Source organism: Felis catus, chromosome B4, assembly GCF_018350175.1.
Source record: "Felis catus isolate Fca126 chromosome B4, F.catus_Fca126_mat1.0, whole genome shotgun sequence".
Lineage (NCBI taxonomy): Eukaryota > Metazoa > Chordata > Mammalia > Carnivora > Felidae > Felis > Felis catus.
Genome location: NC_058374.1, coordinates 12,697,715 through 12,718,381, shown reverse-complemented (window position 1 = coordinate 12,718,381; position 20,667 = coordinate 12,697,715). Strand labels below are relative to the sequence as shown.

The following is a 20,667-nucleotide window of genomic DNA, read 5'->3' as shown; positions in this document are numbered from 1 at the left end:
CAAGGAAATCATAATGAGAGTTGAAACTTCTTGTCCACCTTTGGAAGTTGCTAGAGCACCAGCCATGCATTATGAAAATAAAGGATTCAGTCACACATTTTACCTTTCTTATACGGGTGGTATTTGGGGAAATCCAAATTAATTGTTTTTTAAATTCTTTAGAAGAGTCACTTCTAATAAATGCTGGAAGAATGAATCACACATTTGCCATTTTTGCTGCGCCCTTGATTTAACGAACCTCAACAAACATCAGTGGCTGCTAAAAACCATTAGGTGAAAGGTTCGTGGGGAGGTGATAAATGCCCCCCACCCCCCCATCAGAGAAACTGAACTTGAATCTCATCATGCCTTGGACCTGGCTGCCAGTTTGGTAGAACCTGTCATCATCAGGGAAGACGGCCAAATCCAGAATGCAGGAACTTCCACAGAAAAAGTGACTCTGTCTCCACAACAAACAAATGGCATGGGGAGAAAAAGAGGAAACTCGTAAAAATTAAGAGGTTTAGGAGAAATCTGTTAACGTGCAATATTGTGTTGGAATGATAATGGTATTGTAGTTAAATTTTTTAAAACCTTTTATTTATGTTTTTAAAAAATTGTTAACATTTATTTTTGGGGGAGGGAGAGAGGGAGTATGAGTAGGCGAAGGGCAGAGCAAGGCCTGAGAGGATCCGAAGCAGGCTCCCCTCTATCAGCGCAGAGCCCAGTGCAGGGCTTAATCCCACAAACTGAGATTGTGACTTGAGCAGAAATCGGGAGTCAGAAATGTGTAACCTACTGAGCCAACCAGGGCACCCCCTTTTTTTAAATCTTTTAGAATTACATACTGAAATGTTTACAGGTGAGGTAATATGACTGGGGTTTGCTTTAAAGTTACCCACCCCACCCATATCCCCCAACGAGTAGGCAGGAATAGGTAAGACCCCAGCAGAAAGGTGGTAGTGGTTGAAGCTGGGTTTTGTTGGCTGCACAGGAAGGAGTTCATTGTGATTCATTAAAATTCCCATAGTAAAATTCGCAACAGTAATTCCCTATGCAGGGACAAAATGGTGATCAGATAAAATGGAACCCTGATTACTGACTGGGGTTCACTGTGTCCTCTCAGCTCATCCAAGATGGCACTGGGAAGAGCTGCTAAACTGCACGTCTTTGCTTATGTTAAATGTTATTGGCTGTCTGCTGCCCTGCCCTGCCCAGGCATGTTAATAGAATGGATGTCTAGTTGCTTAACCACCGTGATGGACTAGAAATTCTCTCCACCTCTGTTGTTGCGAATGCGCTTAGGTAAAAGAGATCTTTGTCTAAAAAGAAAATGTACCAAAAAACACATTCACTCCAGAGTGCTCCTGTAAACATGGAGTGTATTTCATTTCATGAGAAGCATTTAACTTTTAAAAATTAGACTTTCAGTTACTCCCCCCCAAGTGAACTACTTCAGTATGAATCTAACAAAGGACGTGCACGCTGTATATGAGGAAAACTATAAAACTGATGACAGAAGTCGAAGAAGATACAAAGAAATGGAGAAGTGTTCCAGGTACAGAGATAGAAAGACTCAGTATCAACAAGGTGTCAGGCCTTCCCAACTTGATGTGTGAATGGAACTCAGTGCAATGCAGTCCCATTCGTAATCCTAGCCAGTTATTTTGTGGATATTGACAAACCGATTCTGAGTTTGGATCGAAGAGCAGAAGACCCCGGGGACAGCCGACACAGTGCTGAAGGGGAGCATTTGGAGGACTGACACCACCCAGCTTCAAGACGGTGTAATTACAGTGGTCACCGCAGTGTGATGCCGGTAATGGTGGATGAGGACATCAGTGGGACAGAAGGCAGAGGCCAGAAATGGGCCCACACGTATATCGTTTGATCTTTGACAAAGGAGAAGGGACAATTAGTGGAGAAAGGATCATATTTTCAACAGAACGTACTGGAACAGCTGGACATTTACAGGCAGGAAGTGAACCTAGACACAGATCTTCTTATAAAAATCAACTCAAGTCAGTTGAGCATCCAACTCTTGATTCCGGCTCAGGTCATGATCTCACGGTTTGTGGGATCGAGCCCCGCATGAGGCTTTGTGTTGACAGCGTGGAGCCTGCTTGGGATTCTCTCTCCTCTGCTCCTCCTCTGCTCATGTTCCCTCTCTCTCTCAAAATAAATAAAACATTTTTAAAATATGAAATGAGCTATCAAGCCATAAAAGGCATGGTGGAAACTCAAAAGCATATTTCTGAGTGAGAAGACCATCTGAAAAGACCAGATACTCTTACAATTCCAAATCTAGCATTCTGGAAAAGGCGAAACTATGGAGCCGGTGAAAAGAGCAGTGGTTGTCAGGAGCTGGGGGGAGGGGTGGGATGAACAGGTGGAGCACGGGATTTCTAGGGCAGTGAGACTACTCTGTGGGATACTGATGATGGATGCATGTCATACATGTGTGAACACATCCACTACAACATCAAGAGTGAGCCCCAAGGTGAATGAACTTCAGTTAATAATAATGTGTCAGTAACAGCTCATCACGTGTATCAAATGTATCACCAATGCTAGATGTTAATAAGAGAAGGGGAGCAGGGAGTATATAGGAAACTCCTGTACTTTCTGCTCACTTTTCTCCAAACCTATAAGTACTTTGAAACTTTTTTTTTTTAATTCAAAAATTAACCTTAGTTTAGGCAACGCACTTAGAGTGAGAATGCCTTGAATTTAGGTCCATCTTAAAAAGTCTTGTTGACTTGAGGATGGTGTAGGCTGGTTTACCTTTTGTTGAGCTAGCAATTCTTTTTTTGTTCACTGGAGAATTACTGCAGACTGAAGCTGCTGATAGTTCTAAATGGTTCAAGTAGAATAAGAAATCACCTCTCAGGGGCACCCGGGGGGCTCAGTCGGTTGAGCGTCCGACTTCGGCTCAGGTCATGATCTCCCAGTCTGTGAGGTCGAGCCCTGTGTCAGTCTCTGTGCTGACTGCTCAGAGCCTGGAGCCTGCTACGGATTCTCTGTCTCCCTCCCTTTCAAAAATAAACAAGCATTTTTAAAAAAATGGGTGTTTTTGACAAATTACTTTTTCATTATCCCAGTATGTCATTGCCTTGATGAATTAGGAATTTCGAGATCAAAGTTTGTTTAAAATTTTGAGACGAGGTGGGTTTTTTCTCCTCAGTCTTCATTTATTTCACCAGGTAATAAATGGGTCCTCTGTCCTCTCTCAGCTGCAGGTCTCATGCACACGTTCAACGCCCACGCTGCCACTGACATCACGGGCTTTGGAATTTTGGGCCACGCGCAGAACCTGGCCAAGCAGCAGAGGAATGAGGTGTCCTTTGTGATTCACAACCTTCCCGTCCTGGCCAAGATGGCTGCCGTGAGCAAGGCCTGTGGAAACATGTTCGGCCTCATGCATGGGACCTGCCCGGAGACATCAGGTACAAGGATCCTGGGCCCAGATCTGAGGACTAAGCTAGTGAGGCTAATGGAAATTTCTCTGACAAGGAAGCAGCCAGGTACTTGAGCATGACCCCAAACTGTGTGAGGTCAGTGCTGGTAGATAACCTTGGCCTTCTTAGCACGAATGTTCTCAGGCCCCACGGGTGCCCTGCCATTCTGTGTGTGACAGAGAGCAGTGTTAAATTTCAGTGTTTCTGTTTGGTGACAGGATGGAAGGGAGAATATGGGGAAAAGGAGTCATTACTCAGCTTTCATTGGAAACTTAGCATTTGAATTAACTGTGATACCTATAGGTTACAGTGAACAGGTTATGTTTTTTCCTTGAAGAAAAAGTCTAAAATTGCAATTTCGGGAATGAGATAGTAAATTGTGTCTCCACAGTGCCCCTTAACTTGACTCTTGTGTTTCATCCCCATATATCCTCTGTCTTTTTTCGGCTTTTGTTATTTCTGTTTTCTTGCTAACTCAGGAGTTACTCTGACAACAGGGTCAGATCATCTGGGGATTTAAAAATACCCATGTGTACGGGTCCCGGGGGTGTTCAGTTAAGCATCTGACTCGGTTTTGGCTCAGGTCGTGATCTTACAATTCATGGGTTTGAGCCCCACATCAGCCTCTGCACTGACAGTGTGGAGCCTGCTTGAGATATATTTCTCTCTCTCTCTCTCTCTCTCTCTCTCTCTCTCTCCCCCCCCTCTCTCTCTCTCCCCCCTCCCCCCCCCCCCCCCCCCCTCTTTCCCTCTGTTTGCTCCTCTCTCTCTTTCTCAAAATAAATAAACAAAAACTTAAAAACCTTAAAAAACAAAAAAATACCAGTGGTTAGACCTGACCCCCAGGAAGCCTGATTAGCCCAGAGGATTCTGGGGTGCAGCCAGAGGCAAGGACCCCAAAGCCCTGCCCCAAGTCTGCTCTGTAAGAGGGCTTGCAATTCGCTGGTAGGCCTCCCACAGCCTCTGTAGAGGACCCTTCAATTTCCTGTCCTTAAAAAAACAGCAAAAAACTTAAATCCGCTTTCTAGAAAAAAATTCTAAGAGGACAACTGAGCTGTTGGTTCAATGTCTGCCCAGAATGGTGCCTGCCACCCGGTGGGCCACTGATGCCACCTGGTGGGCCTGGAGTAAGTGTTGAGTGAATTAATTAATATTACTGGCAAATTCCGTTTGTTTCCTTCATTCAAAATTGAGAAGTTTTTACTTTTTTGCAAAAGTATAGATACATATTTTTTCCTGGTTGTGTTAGTTCCACTTACAAATACATAAAATTTTCTGTCTGAGCTACTGACCTATATTTGATGAAGGTTTTTGTAACATATTTTATGTTTTTTCTGTTTTGAAGAGGACAGAGGCAGATACTCTGAGGCCTACACCTCTTCGTGATCTTAAGTTTTAAGTTAAAAAAAAAGTATATAAAAAAACCCTTTTTATAAAATGAGGAATCCACGTAGATAAGTCAAAAAGGAAAAGTTCTCTTTCAGTTTTAAGTATTTCTTTCAGTGAAGCAAGAAAAAAGTAGCTCCCACGTATGTTATTGAGGCCTTAGACACCTTACTCCTGTTAAATGAGTCACACCTAGCTCATTTTCATTGTTTAAATAAAATTTGTTGTGTGCTTTTTAACATAGTAGCTTACCAAGAAGTCGCTAATTGCTCTGCAGTTTAATCTGTGGGATTCTCAATTGACTGGAAGGGGCAGCTCTTGTAGAGACAGAAAAGAGTTGTTGGTCGAACGGCCATCTGGGCGGAAGCGAGGTGGAAAGGCCGTGGCAGAGAAACTGCTCACCAGGAATCCCAGCTGATGATAATTTTCTTTTTTTCCCTTTGCCAGGAGGCCTCCTAATCTGTTTACCGAGAGAGCAAGCTGCTCGATTCTGTGCAGAGATAAAGTCTCCCAAATACGGGGAAGGTCACCAAGCATGGATTATTGGGATCGTAGAGAAGGGCAACCGCACAGCCAGAATCATAGACAAGCCCCGGATCATCGAAGTCGCACCACAGGTGGCCACTCAGAACGTGAACCCCACCCCGGGGGCCACCTCTTAATCTAGACCCAACTAGCTATTTGGTTTTGTTTTTAAATAGATCTATTTCCTTTTTCATCATTTCAATTAAAGACTATAAACAACAACAAAAATCTCATTGTGTCTACACATCTGGTGACCTTAGGTCGATTTGTGAGTGGATGCAATTAATAAAATAAAATCCATCGCCTTTTTTTCCTGTTACATTAACTGAAGATGCACCTAATCTTGAGGCAGCTTCTGAGTTGAGAATTATATTGTTATCCAATACTGTTGATTCATTTTGAATCTTTAGACACTTATCTCTTGCCGCATAGGCTCTTTTTAAAGGTGCTTTCACGTAGCACAGACATTACCAGTCGTGGGGTCAGATAGCAGTTGGTGTCTTTTCATTTTGTGTGTATTTATCGTTCCCGGTCTGGTCTTTTTTTAAAGTGTCTTGAATGGGATTCTGGAAAGATGGAATTGGTAAGTGACACAACGGTAGCCCGGTAGTGAGAGGGTCGCGTGATTCCTTCCAGTCTTTCCTTTGTAAAGCCCGGTGTCCTCATTCGAGAGCATCTCTTTGACCCAGGACATTTTCCCAATAGCGCACTCAGTTAAACGAGGCAAGTGCTGAACTCTGCATGGAAAGCACTTTGAAGACAAGAAAGAAATCTAATTTCTTTTTTTGTAGCCTTCCTAATATTTGCAGTAATACCATTAACTGTTTTCTTTTATTGACAGCAAAAAAGGATACTTTTTGCGATGTAACTAGATGTTCTATAGTGCAACAAGGAATTGCCCCCCGAAAGGGGGTTCGTGTATAATACTCATTTACAATTCAATATATAAGTAACTACACAAATAATTTTTAAATATAATCCATAATAAAGACTGTTCTGTGGATGGTAGTGTTTAATACATTTTATATTTTGTATAGTGATTCAGGCCTCTTGTTTTCTTAAAATCAGCAGTTATTTAGCCTAATTCTCAGCATTATTTTGTCCTTGGTGCCAGTCCATTTTTGTGCACGCTTTTTGTGATCTGTGTTAAAAATCTGCATTGCCAACATCGCAGCTCGAACTTAAACTTGTTATTCAAATAAATATTTAATTTTTTTTTAATGCTCTTGTATAATCAGATGCCCCCTTTAGTATTATTTTAGAAGCGTTGGGAGGGTTTTGGCTAAAAGTACAATTTATCGGGGAAAACTAGATTTTAGTTTTATAAAACTTTTAAGTCTTTCACGGGACCTATATTTTCTTGAATTAAATTTTGTAGTTCTAGAACAAATAGGCGATCCAAAAAGGTGTTTCTCTGTGTTACTTAAAAACAGAGGCTTCCTTCTGTCTTAACCCACCAAACAGTAAGGAGGGGATCGCTGTCATTAAGCACACGAGTGCTCCGGTGGCTCAAGTGTCTGCCTAAGAGAATAAAGCACCCCCGTCCCTGCGAGTTTCTGAATGCCTCCTGCTTGCAGGCACCAAAGCCGTGAGAACAGACCCTCCTCTTGCCAAAGGAAACCAGCCCTCGGGAGAGGACGCCCCCGGAAGAGGCCTCACCGCGGATGCGCCCTCCACCAGGAGCCAGAGGGCGGCCGCTGCGCGGGCGTGACTGGAACTCAAGCCATACGTGCGGGTGTGCGGGACCCCAGGGGCCGCTCCGGAACTGACATTGATGGGACGTTTTGTAGGCATTTATACAGATGTTGGTCCCCAAAAGCTACAAACCAGTGGTCTGCAAAATAAAATGTGTTGGAAACCTCTGAGTAAGGTGAACATGCTGTTGAGCTTTTTTTTTTTTTTTTTTTTTTTTTTTTGACAACACCAGTGATGACTAAATCTGAATTCTTTTTAATGTTGATCATGCCTTGAATGCTGATGATTTCCTTGGTGGCGGGCCTACTGAGAGGAAGCGAGCTAAGCGGATTATGCACCTGAGGAGATGAAGATTCACGTTTAGAAAAAATGCTGGGGACAAGGAGGTCCGTGTAATTCACGTGATCTCAAGGAGGAAGGACTGGTAAAAGGTGGGGGTTCCCAGAGAACATTCCAGATGACCTGCTTTAAGATCACTTGGGGATGCTTGTCACACGCCCTGCCCCTGACCGGCAGAGTCCGGATTCTGGTGGACTAGGGAATCTGTAACAGGCACCCCACGTGGCCGAGTGCGGGGAGGTTAGATGTAAAGGGGTGTCGCAGAGGGCCGGGAGAGGAGAAGGAAGGAAGGAAGGAGCTGCTTTCACAATATGCTTTTAAAGGAATTTTTCTCCCAAGTTATGTCCACTCTGATTATTGCCATCTGGGGCCAGCAAAACCCAAACCAACCCAAGTGTTTTGAAATTTCCTTGAAGGATCAAGTGATTGAATATTTGGCTTAGCAAAATCTGTGTAAATACCTTCAAATTTGGTGAATAGTTAACACGCAGACAATAATTTGGCTTCCTGGTAGCACTTTAACACTTCACACTGATCTTGGTGCAGTGATTTATTTTCTTTAAATCCTACGGTGCAGTTGCATCCAAAAATACAGCTTGTGAAAATACACAGAATTTTTTCATACAGCCTGGAGAGGCTGGGCCCTGGTGAGGTCAGTTACTCCTCGAGGCGACAGGCGTCACTTGCCAAGGAATATCAAAGCCTCGCTTGTTGTTTGCACAGGCTGTGTTGAAACATTTACTGTAATTCTGTCCAGGAGGAGAAACTGAAATATTGTGTAAGCAATATGTACTTTCTGGCTGAATGTTTTTTAAATCACTTAGTATATTGTAGTCTCCAAGTTCTGCATGCCTTATGATGAATAAACGCGAGTGTTTTAAGTTGTTCTGATTTTAGATGTATGAGACTGCAGTTTCCGTCTGAATTTAGTGTTGCCTTTAAAAGAGTTCTATCGGAATTCTAAGTTTTACAGTCTTGCTCTGTAAAGAGAGACCAGAATAGCTATATGATACTATACTTTTTTTTATTTTCAGAAGTAATAAAGCAAGCATAGATAATGATGCTTCAGATACTTAAATGTCTTGTGTGTGTGCGCGCGTGTGTGTGTGTGTGTGTGTGTAGACAGAGATTGATCTATTGCCTTGAGTTTTTCATTTCCCACACTCAGCACCCTTTTTCTCTAGATGAAGTCGTGGTTACATAGACCATATAACTTAGTTTCAACAGTAATTTGTAGCTTTTCTCATTAAATGCCTGCATACGAGTGATGCGATATGAAAAAATTTTTTAGTGTTTGTTTTTGAGAGAGAGAGAGAGTGAGCAGGGAAGGGGCAGAGAGAGACGGAGACAGAATCCGAAGCAGGCTCCAGGTTCCGAGCTGTCACCACACAGCCTGACGTGGGGCTTGAACTCCCAAGCCGTGGGGATCATGATTTGGGCCAGTATCAGACGCTCAGCTGAGAGAGCCACCCATGTGCCCCATAAGCAATGCAATTTTTAAACATCCCGGGGTCCACACGGAAAACCAACAGATTGAAAAAACTCTCAAAAATGGAGCATGGGAATATCACTTTGCCTCTGGTTGGTTCAGTCTCCTTGTCTTAAACCTAAACAAGGTTCAACGAAGTGAACCGAGGTTTCGCTTGGCCTTCATCGAGTGAAACCATCGGTAGGACAGGGTGCTCGTGGGTGTCTAGATGTGCTCAAGAGTTGCTAGAATCCTAGGTGGCCAGTGGCTTTCAGCAGGTCAGTAAACATTGGGTGCGTAGATCTTGGACCTTTTCTCTGCAGGGTTTCCTGTATTTCCTCTATTTAAGTTCTTAAATATTTGATCTCCAACTCTGGATTCACAGTTGATGTTTTCGGTGGTTTCGGATGGTCCTGCCCAGCCCTGTTTGTTGCCTGTGGAGGGGGCTTCATGCGTGGGAGGACTGCATCTAATCGAGCCCATCGCAACTTTGTGGAAGGAACTAGAAAATTCACTCCACCAGTGATCTGGTTGCTGAAGAGTTTCAGGAATGCAAGCACATGCACATAGAAGTTGATGGAGAGCTAGGAAACCGTAAGTGAATTATCAAGCCTTATATTTGGCCTAGTTCTTAAAGGAGAATTGTATAAAACTGATGTCTAGAACATGGCCCTTCTTTGGTCCATTTTGACAAGTGAGACAATTCTAGTAGTCGAACCCCACTGTGCTGCTCACGGTACACTCACCACATCTGTCACCAGACAACACTTACAACACCACTGACTGTATTCCACGTGCTGTACGTTTCACCCGTGTCTAACCCTTTCCGTAACTGGAAGCTTGTACCTCCCAACCCTCTTCCCCCCCGCCCCTCCCTTCTGGCAACTGTCAGTTCTCCGTATTTATGGGTCTGCTGCTGTTCTTTGTTTTAGATTCCACATAGAAATGAAATCATATGGTATGTCTTTCTCTGACTTCACTTAGCATAATACCCTCCAGGTCCATCCATGTGCCCTCCTGTTTTTATTTTTTAAACGAAAGGCTAGAGGGGCACCTGGGTGGCTCAGTCAGTTGAGCATCCGACTTTGGCTCAGGTCATGATCTCTCCGTTCATGGGTTAGAGCTGTCAGCTCAGAGCCTGGAGTCTGCTTCAGATTCTGTGTCTCCCTCTCTCTCAGTCGTGAGTTCGAGCCCTGCATCGAGCTCCACACTGGTAGTGCAGAGCCTGCTTGGGATTCTCTGTCTCCCTCTCTCTTTGCCCCTCCTCTGCTTGTGCCCTCCCCCCAAAATAAATAAACATTAAGGGGCACCTGGGTGACTTAGTCAGTTAAGCATCCATCTTCAGATCAGGTCATGAGCTCATGTTTCATGGGTTCAATCCCTGCATCAAGCTCTGTGCTGACAGCTCAGAGCCTGGAGCCTGCTTCAGATTCTGTGTCTCCCTCTCTCTCTGCCCCTTCCCCACTCACACTCTTTCTCTCTCTCTCTCAAAAATAAATAAACATTAAAAAATAATAATAATACAAAAGAACTCAGATAAACATCTATAAAGGACTTCTCAAAGAATAGAAGAAGACCACTAACCTTAGAATAAAATTAAGTAGAATAAAACTGTTAAGATTAGAACAAAATTAAGTAGCCACCATCCACCTTCGCCAGTCAAATCCGTCTGGTAAATCCACTTACATTAAGTCATGGGGTGCTTAAAATCCAGGTGACATTTATTTCTGTTCCCTAACTTTTTATTTTGAAAACTTTTAAACAGAAAAGTTAAAGAACTAGTACAATGGATACTTCTAGAAATATTAAGTTGCTTTCTCTCCATGTATGACCTATGCACACATCCATATGTGTGTATATCACATATACACGAATATGCATTTGTTGTTTTGGTGGAACTGTTCAGAAATAAATAGCAGCCATTGTGACACTATCAAGTGGCAGGTGGGGACATCCACAGATGATCATAAGATTTCAAGTGATCAGAGTGCTTTGCATGTAGCCATGCATTCTCATGGCAGGTATTTTTTTTTAATGTTTATTTATTTATTTTGAAAGAGGGGGAGAGCGTGAGCAGGGGAGGGGCAGAGAGAGAGAGAATCCCAAGCAAGCTTCACCATGTCAGTGCAGAGCCCGATGCAGGGTTCGATCTCCTGAACCGTGAGACCATGACCTGAGCCAAACTCAAGAGTCCAATGCCTAACCAACTGAGCCACCCATGGCAGTTTTTATAGTGTGAAAGAACTTCCAGAGTATACAAATAACAGAGGTGAGCAAAACTAAAGAGAAATGCCAAATGAGAGGTGGAGCTTTTAAAAAATAAGTATATTTATTTATATATTTTTAATAATAAATATAATTTATTTTTAATAATAAATATAATTTATTATTAAAAACAAATATACATATATATACACACACTTATGCAATGTGTTTTTTCTTAATATGTCTTGGACAAAATTTCCTATCATATATCACAGAAATATCCCATTCATCTTAACTCTGATACAGTTTTCTGTTGTACGGCTGTCACTGAACTATAGATAAATATCGGAGATATTTCTTTTTTTTTTTTTTAACATTTATTTATTTTTGAGAGAGAGAGAGATTGAACACAAGTGGGGGAAGGGCAGAGAGGGAGACACAGAATCTGAAGCAGGCTTCAAGCTCTGAGCTATCAGCACAGAGCCCAATGAGGGGCTCAAACCCATGAACTGGGAAATCGTGACCTGAGCCAAAGTCAGACACTTAATGGACTGAACCACCCAGGTGCCCCGAAGATATTTCTAATTGTCTCCAGTCCCTTCACCTTGAGTTTTGTTGAATGCTAATCTTTGGAATGTTGAAAACCTAGGTGTTGTACATCCATACTCTAGCTAAGATTTGAAGATTTTTTTAAGTATTTTGTTAATGTTTATTTATTTTTGACAGAGAGACAGAGTGCAAGCAGGGCACCAGCAGAGGGAGACACAGAATCAGAAGCACGCTCCCGGCTCTGAGCTGTCAGCACAGAGCCAAATGCAGGGCTTGAACTCACGAACCTCAGGATCATGACCTAGCCGAAGTCGGACACTTAACCATCCAAGCCACCCAGGCACCCTTCAAACACAGTACTTTTCAAATCTATTAACAAGAACTGCTGGGGTGCCTGGGTGGCTCAGTCTGGGAAGCGTCCGACTCTTGGTTTTGGCTCAGGTCATGATCCCACGGTTCGTGGAGTTAGAGCCCCGCATCGGGCCTTGTGCTGACAGTGCAGAGTCGGCTTGGGATTCTCTCTCTCTTCCCGTTCCCCGCTCTCTCTTGGTCTCAAAATAAATAAGTAAAAACTTAAAAAAAAAATTGCTACGTGGGTCTGCCAAGTGGGGCCAGCAGGGAGGAAGATGTACAGTCACCGGTTGCCAAGCCCTGTATCCGGGCCTCCAGGACAACTGTGGCATAATTTGCTTTCCAGTAGTACAAGGAAAGCTAGCAGATTTCAGGCAGTAATTTTAGAGAAACATCCAATCCCCACGTATCTGAATCGTAAAACAGCAGGGAAATTCTGGACATGACCTAACCCTCAGGGATCCTTCCTTCCCTGGGGTTATGGTAGTTCCCTTTGGCCCACAAGCTTCCAGAGTCACTGTTTTACCCTTCAACTTGACTCCTGGTTCTCAGAGTGGAACCGGCATCAGTCTCTCCAATTGTCTGGGGCCACCATCATGGTCACTTGCCTCTCACTGGTGCCTCAAGGGGGCAGGTTTTGGGTGGAAGCCACAGAGCAGATGTGGGGACCCCTGAATGGCTGTGCAAACGAGAGTTGCTGACTCACATTAATGGTGACGGATTGAGAAGCAAACTCTGTCTTGTTGCACCACTAAGATTTCAGGATTTACTTGTTCCTACAGTTTAGCTTAACCTACCCCAATACAGAAATCTATAGGCGAATCACAGAAATGTTAATACCAGTGTATATATAAAAACAATATGAAGACAATATGAAGTTAAGACAATATGAATTTGGTTTTTTTTTTTTAACTTACATAATTGGCAAGAATTTAAAAATGGATAGAGTCCAGGGCTTTCTTATCAGTGTTCATGATTACTGTTAAATGGTTGAAAAACACAATAAAAATTTTGAGAATTATCAGTAATAACTCCAGAGAGTAGAATGGTGGTTGCCAGGGGCTAGAAGTAAGGGAAATTGGCGGATATTGGTCAAAGGGTACCAACTTCTCTTTTTTTTTTTTTAATTTTTTTCTTAGCTTTTATTTTTGAGAGACAGACAAGACAGAGAGCACAAGCCGGTGAGGGGCAGAGACAGAGGGAGACACAGAATCCAGGCTCTGAGCTGACAGCACAGAGCCCGACATGGGGCTCGAACTCACAAACCGTGACATCATGACCTGAGCCACCCAGGTCAATCAGCTGAGCCACCCGGGTACCCCAAAGGGTACCGACTTCTGTTTGGAGGATAAATAGGTTCCAGGTATTTAACATACAGCACAGTGACTATATTAATAAAAATGTATACTTGAAATTTGCTGAGAGAGTCGACATGTCACCACACACACATACATACAAAGATAACTACGTGAGGGTGCCCGGCTGGCTCAGTCGGTAGAGCAGACGACTCTTGATCTTGGGGTCAAGAGTTTGAGCCTCATGATGGATGTAGAGATTAATTAAAAATGAAATCTTGGGGCACCTGGGTGGCTCAGTTGGTTGAGTGTCCGACTTTGACTCAGGTCATGATCTCCTGGTTCGTGAATTCGAGCCCTACGTTGGGTTCTGTGCTGACAGCTCAGAGCCGGGAGCCTGCTTTGGATTCTTTGTCTCCCTCTCTCTCTGCCCCTCCCTCCCTGGAACTTTTTCTCTCTATTCTCAAAATAAACATTAGGAAAAAAAATGTTTTTATGAAATCTCTAAAACAAAAAGATAACTGGGGCGCCTGGGTGGCACAGTCGGTTAAGCGTCCGACTGCAGCCAGGTCATGATCTCGCGGTCCGTGAGTTCGAGCCCCGCGTCGGGCTCTGGGCTGATGGCTCAGAGCCTGGAGCCTGCTTCCGATTCTGTGTCTCCCTCTCTCTCTGCCCCTCCCCCGTTCATGCTCTCTCTCTCTCTCTCTCTCTCTCTCTCCCAAAAATTAAAAAAAAAAAAAAAAAAAGTTGAAAAAAAAAAAAGATAACTATGTGAGGTGATGCTATGTTAACTTGAGCGTGGCCATCATTTCACAACGTATATGTATATCAAATCCCATTGTACACTTTACATATATATAATTTTATTTGTCAATGATACCTCAATAAAATGGGGAGAAAAAATAATCTGTAACTCTACATCCCAGGAAATCATGGTTTTGGAGGATATTTATCGATGGCAAAATGCTTACACTATCATAGAAGGTGAAAAAAGATACCAATTTTGTGGAATATATACATATGCATATATGCCAACTATATGTGAATGGAGAAGAATACATGTAATTTTAACACAAGTTTTCTCCTGGAAAGCAGGAATAGGGACCAATTTTATTTATTTGATTATTAATTATTTTTTAAAGTTTATTAATTATTTTTTGAAGTTTATTTCTTTATTCTGAGAGAGAGAGAGAGAATCCCAAGTAGGCTTCCTGCTGTCAGAGTAGAGTCTGATGCGGGGCTCAATCTCACAAACCAGGAGTCAGACGCTCAACGGACTGAGCACCCAGGTGCCCCATGTGAGAGAGAGAATTTTAGTTTCTAAAAATGCCTTCTCTGTTTTCAATTTTTCTACAATACATATGGACTCTGTTCGATCACAAAACATTAGACCATGTCTGCATATAGGTACTTATTGATTATATATACTTAGCTAAATATGTATATGAACATGATTAATGCCAAGATGGTACGTACACAAAGCACCATCGAAGGCCAAGATTTTCCAGTAGGCCTGACAGGCCCCTTTCTTTCTTCATTCCGGGGCAACTTGGCATCACAAGAGAAACTCTGTTTCCCCCCTGTGGGGTCTGCTTCCTGCCTGTCTCCTCCGGCTGCGGCTGCACACACTCCCCGTGGAGAATTCCCTGTGCAGATTGGTGAGCCCTTGCTAGGTACTTCCTGTCTTCCTCTCCAACTGGACTGTGAACCCTTTGCTAACAGGAAACGTTGCTGTACGCTCTCTATTTTCCTCTGTACTTTGTAGACAGCCCTGCACAGACGAGGTGCTCAGGAAGTGTGCAAAGCTTTGTTGGCTGATTTATCCTTATTTCCTGCTAGATAATTTACCCCCGCCCCCTGCCGTCCTCTTGACGTTCCTCAATCCACACAATCCCATAAGTGATAATTTTGTCCTTTCCTCTTCTGCTGGATTTATGCGTACATATCTTGGAGATTCTAGTTCGTGCTGAAAGATCACAAATCTCTGACCGCACACCGTGGCTAATCTTCAGACTTGTTTTTAATTATGGCTGACATCAGAAACGGGCTTGGAGAAAATGTGCTTCTCTTCGTGTGCAAGTGATTTATAGAAAGTTTGACTTACAACTCCAGTAACAGTTTATTTATATTTGTGTTCTTAGAAATATCTTTATCTTAAAAAATATTTTTATCCTGTTTTTCTTCAATTTTCATAAGAGATCTCTATGGGACAGATTCTGAAATTGCAATTCAGGTCTAAAGGAATGGAAATGAGTAAGGTGTGTGTGTGGTGTGTGTGTGTGTGTGTGTGTGTGTGTGTGTGTGTGTGTGTGTAATTTTTTCTTGTTTCCTTCCTCTCTAGTCTGCCTTCACCACAAAATACCAGAGATCAGTGCTTCTCAACAGGATAGAAGTAGGGGTAGTGAGATGCTCAGTCACCTGTAAAGATCTTTCCCTGGGTTTAGGGCTCACTCAAATAATCCAAGATGAATTCATCCTGAGTTCCTTAATCATATCTGTAAAGACCCTTTTTCCAAACAAGATCACATGTACCCTTTCCAGGGATTAGGATATAGACATATATTTTTTATTTTGGTGGTGGGGGAGCCATGATTTGGGAGGGGTGGTAGGTCAGGAATTCTGTCTTGAAATGTCTGTTAGAAATTCTGGTGATGGGGCGCCTGGGTGGCTCAGTGGGTTAAGCGACCAACTCTTGATTTCAGCTCAGGTCATGATGTCACAGTTTGTGAGTTTGAGCCTGGTGTCGGGCTCTGCACTGACAGCGCAGAACCTTTTGGGATTCTCTCTCTCTCTCTGCCTCTCCTCCACTCACATGTTCTCTCTCTCAAAATGAATAAATAAACACGGAAGGAAGGAAGGAAGGAAGGAAGGAAGGAAGGAAGGAAGGAAGGAAGGAAAGAAGGAAGGAAGGAAGAAAGAAAAGAAGAAATCATGGTGATGATGTGAAAGCAGGCAGTTGGATACAAAGCCTGGAATTTGCTAAAGGGTCCAGGCCAGAGATATAAATCTGTGGATTGTCAGTTTACAGAAGGAGCTTACAGTCAGGAGACTGGAGATTACTGAGGAAACCCATGTGTATAGAAGAGAGATACCAAAAGGAGCCTGGGTATGAGAGTGAGCCAGCAAAGGAGGCTGAGAAGGAGCAGGGAGTGATGTCGTGTCAGTGTCTCACTGGGTCCAGTGATGCTTGGGGGTCTAAGAAGCTTCCAGATAAGGATCAACTGGTGGATGCCCCACATGGCGATCACTGGCCAACTTGAGAAGAGCAGTTTCAGTGGAATGAGGAGGGTAAAAGATGGATGGGCTTCCAAAGAAAATGAGAGCAGAAAAACCAGAGACAGTGAATTTATACAATTTTTTCAAGTTTTGCTGCAAAAAGAATGGAGAAATGGATGGGTGGGAATTGGCAGAAGTTGGACTTACGAGGGAGCTTTGTAATCTAGGGAAACAGCAGCATGGGCATCTGCTGATGGGAGGGGGGACGGCGGGAGACCCAACAAGGTGGAGAGGGGGAGGAGAATCGCTGGAACAAGGTTCTGGAATTGTCAAGACAGGAGATGGGAGTTAGGGCACAAGGGGAGAGCTGGCTTTTGCTGGAGTGCTGGACTGCCCTACCGTAGCCGGGAAAACTGAGTGTGGGCGGATTTGCAGGCTGATGGCCAATGAACTGGCTTCTGTTTGGTGCACGAATGCATCCGATGAACTTTAAAACTTGCTACTAAACCACTGGCCATGATCATCTATTCTCAGAAGGAATGGCATTTTGAATCTGGGATTGATTGCAATTTCTCATTCATATAATGGAATTGTTGTAAGTGTGCACAACCCTTGAACAATTTAATTCAAGGTTCTCAGGTCAGACTATTTTTTCTTAGCTGTTCCACTCTGGCTATTATTAAAAATCATTTTAACTTCTTATACATTTGGAGGAAACTATTCCTTAGGTGGTTTTGAAAATCGTTGTGTCTCAACATTTGTCTTTAAGTTTACTTTCAATGTTTGAGTAAACCAAGCACGTTGTTTGAAGGGGAGGGAAAAAGGTAATTTTGAAATAATCTTCAAAATTCTAACTTTAACAAGAAATGAATAAATGCCAAATGCTGAAGGAGAAATTATTCTTGTGATAATGTTTGCGCTCCATTAATGTTCCATTTCAATCATTCCAAGATATTTTTATTTTAATAACACAACTGTTAAAGATGCCTACTTAGGGAATTTCCAAATAATCCAAATTGCTGTTTTTTAAAGTTTACTTATTTATTTTGAGGGGAGGGGGGAGGAGGGTCAGAGAGAGAGAGAAAAAAAAAGAATCCCAAGCAGGCTCTGTGCTGCCAGTGTAGAACCCAATGCAGGGCTCAAGCCCACAAACAGTGAGATCACGACCTGAGCCAAAATCAAGAGTTGGAGACTTAACCAACTGAGCCACCCAGGTACCCCCGAACTGCTATTTTTAAAAACTAGTAACATTCATCAAATTACCTCTTTACTTAAGGAGAAATTATTGTTTTAATTCCCCATGGGATCTTAAATGAAAAATTTTAAACCCAGCATCCTCTAATTTTAAAAAAGGCAGATAACAAGTAGAAATATTCAAGGATTTCCTTCATCTCTTTTAACAACCATAAACTTTATTTTTTTTAATGTTTGCTTATTTTTGAGAGAGAGAGAGAGAGAGATACGAAGTACGAGTAGGGGAGGGGCAGAGAGAGAGGGAGACACAGAATCCAAAGCAGGCTCCAGTCTCTGAACTGTCAGCACAGAGCCCAACACAGGGCTCGAACTCATGGACCGTGAGATCATGACCTGATCCGAAGTCGGATGCTTAACCCACTGAGCCCCTCAGGCGCCCCAACAACCATAAACTTTAAACGCATCTGTTGTGAATGCCTTTTAAAAAAATGTTTTTAATGTGTATATCTGAAGGAGAGAGATACAGAGCATGAATGAGGAGGGGCAGAGAAAGGGAGTCACAGAATCCGAAGTGGGCTCCGGGCTCTAAGCTGTTAGCACAGAGCCCGATGCGGGGGCTCAAACTCACAAACCACGAGATCATGACCTGAGCCAAAGGCCTATGCCCAACCAACTGAGCCACCCCTATTGTGAATGCCTTAGGGTAGGGCAGGGAATTTCACACACTTTTAAAACGAAGGTATTTTGGGAGACCGTTAAAACTACAGGTGTAGATACAGTCACCTCAGCTGACTGTCACCTGAGCTGTCAGCACAGAGCCCGATGCGGGGCTCGAACTCATGAGCTGTGAGATCGTTGTATTTCCCAATGGTCAGGAAAGCCAGTAACTTTCAGGGCCTGTGAAGGTAAAGGTCTTGACCTGTAAATAATCTGTGTTGGGGTGAACTTAATTTCCATGTTCCTCCTCCTAGCAGTGCCCACTGTCCTCCAGGCGAGGGCAGTAAGGAGACACCTATTCACCCATGCCCATTCCGATAGTTTTTCTCTGAAGAAGAGTGATAGAGATTCTCTTTCCTGTACCTGCCAAAGGCCAGATACTTCATTTTAAACTATGATAAACATAAGTGCCTCTCCTGAAAACTCTTGGCAATCTAATCGACGATTTCAGGGTCAGGTTCCAGCCATGTGATGATCAATTTGTGGGGGATGAGGTTAAGAGCTAATGAGGGAAAGCCAAAGACATTTCTGTTAGCCTAAAAAATTTGGGAGTCTTGGTAAGAAGGAGTCATGGAAAAAGAATAGAGAACCCAAAGATAAAGGCCAACAGGCAAGCCTTGCTCTGGATGCTTTCTCCTCCCTACCTGAGAGGAAACAGGCCACAGCTAATAATTCTGAGTCCTGACCTGCTTTTCTCCCAGAGTATGGCAGATTCACCACATTATATAAAGACATCACTTAAGAAATGATAACATGTATGGCGTACCTGGGTGGCTCAGTCAGTTGAACGTCTGGCTCTTGGTTTTGACTCAGGTCATGATCTCGCAGTTCGTGAGTTTGAGCCTGGTGTTGGGCTCCATGCTGATGGTGCAGGGCCTGCTTGGGTTTCTCTCTCTCTCTCCCTCCTTCTCGCTCAGTCTCTCTCTCTCTCTCTCACTCTAAATAAATAAATAAATAAATAAATAAATAAATAAAATGACATGTTTATAAGGTGAGACGTTCTGGAAGTAACTATTTAAGACAAAGAAACAATGAGAAAAATGAGGGAGAAGAAAGAAACAATGAGATGCTATGTCAACCATCTGCAGACTGTGGATGGAAAAGATCTTACAGAATTTCTAGTTTTTATGGCCATTATGGAAAACAGCATGGAAGTTCCTCAAAAACAATTGAAAATAGAAGTAGCATACACTCCAGCAATCCTCTGGGTATAGATCCAAAGGAACTGAAATGAGATCTGGAAGAGACATCTGCACTTTAATGTTCAATGCAGGGCTCTTCCCGATAGCCAAGATAGGGAAACAACCTATGTGTCTGTCAACAAATGAATGGGTAAAGAAAATGTGGTCTATACGTACAATGGAACATGATCCAGCCTCAATAAGTAGGGCATCCTGCCATTGTAACAACATGGGTGCAGCTTAAGGGAATTATGCTAAGTGAACTAAGCCAGTCGCAGAAGGGCTAATACTACATGATACCACTTCTAGGAGGAGTTTAAGAGTCAGACTCATAGAAGCAGAGAGAATGGTGGTTACCAGCAGTTACGGAAGGGGTACGGAGAGGTGATGGTTTAAGGTACAAAGTTTCGGTGATGCTACCTAAATAGTTCTGGAGACCTACAATACAGCACAGTGTCTATAGCTAACAGTGCTGAGTTACGTACTTCAGATTTGCTTAGATCTCATGTTGTGTTCTTACGACAAACACCCAACATACTGAGGTAAAGAGTGTGGGAGGGAACTTTGAGAGGTAATGGATGTTTATGACCTTGACGATGGTGGCAGTATCATGGGGACTTATCCCCAAAGTAATTGAATAATAAGAAAGAAAGAAAGAAAGAAAGAAAGAAGAAAGAAAGAAGAAAGAAAGAGAAATTGTGGTTTATATACACAATGGAATACTACGTGGCAATGAGAAAAAATGAAATATGGCCGTTTGTAGCAACGTGGATGGAACTGGAGAGTGTGATGCTAAGTGAAATAAGCCATACAGAGAAAGACAGATACCATATGGTTTCACTCTTATGTGGATCCTGAGAAACTTAACAGGAACCCATGGGGGAGGGGAAGGAAAAAAAAAAAAAAAGAGGTTAGAGTGGGAGAGAGCCAAAGCATAAGAGACTGTTAAAAACTGAGAACAAACTGAGGGTTGATGGGGGGTGGGAGGGAGGGGAGGGTGGGTGATGGGTATTGAGGAGGGCACCTTTTGGGATGAGCACTGGGTGTTGTATGGAAACCAATTTGACAATAAATTTCATATATTTAAAAAAAAAGAAAGAAAAGGAAAG

At 42.9% G+C, this 20,667-nt stretch overlaps 1 protein-coding gene across 5 annotated transcripts in view; it reads left to right on the top strand.

Annotated features, from left to right (window-relative positions):
* SEPHS1 (selenophosphate synthetase 1) overlaps positions 1-7,223 on the top strand; it is a 30,888-nt gene extending 23,665 nt beyond the window's left edge. For 4 of the 5 annotated variants that reach the window (XM_045060905.1, XM_023256354.2, XM_023256353.2 and 1 more), the window contains exons 8-9: positions 3,213-3,425; positions 5,271-7,223. In XM_045060905.1, coding sequence (XP_044916840.1) covers positions 3,213-3,425; positions 5,271-5,485 — 428 coding nt within the window. In that variant the 3' untranslated portion in view covers positions 5,486-7,223. The remainder of the gene's footprint in view (positions 1-3,212; positions 3,426-5,270) is intronic. The other variant, XM_045060904.1, reaches the window with a different exon arrangement.
* The last annotated feature ends 13,444 nt before the right edge of the window (positions 7,224-20,667 follow it).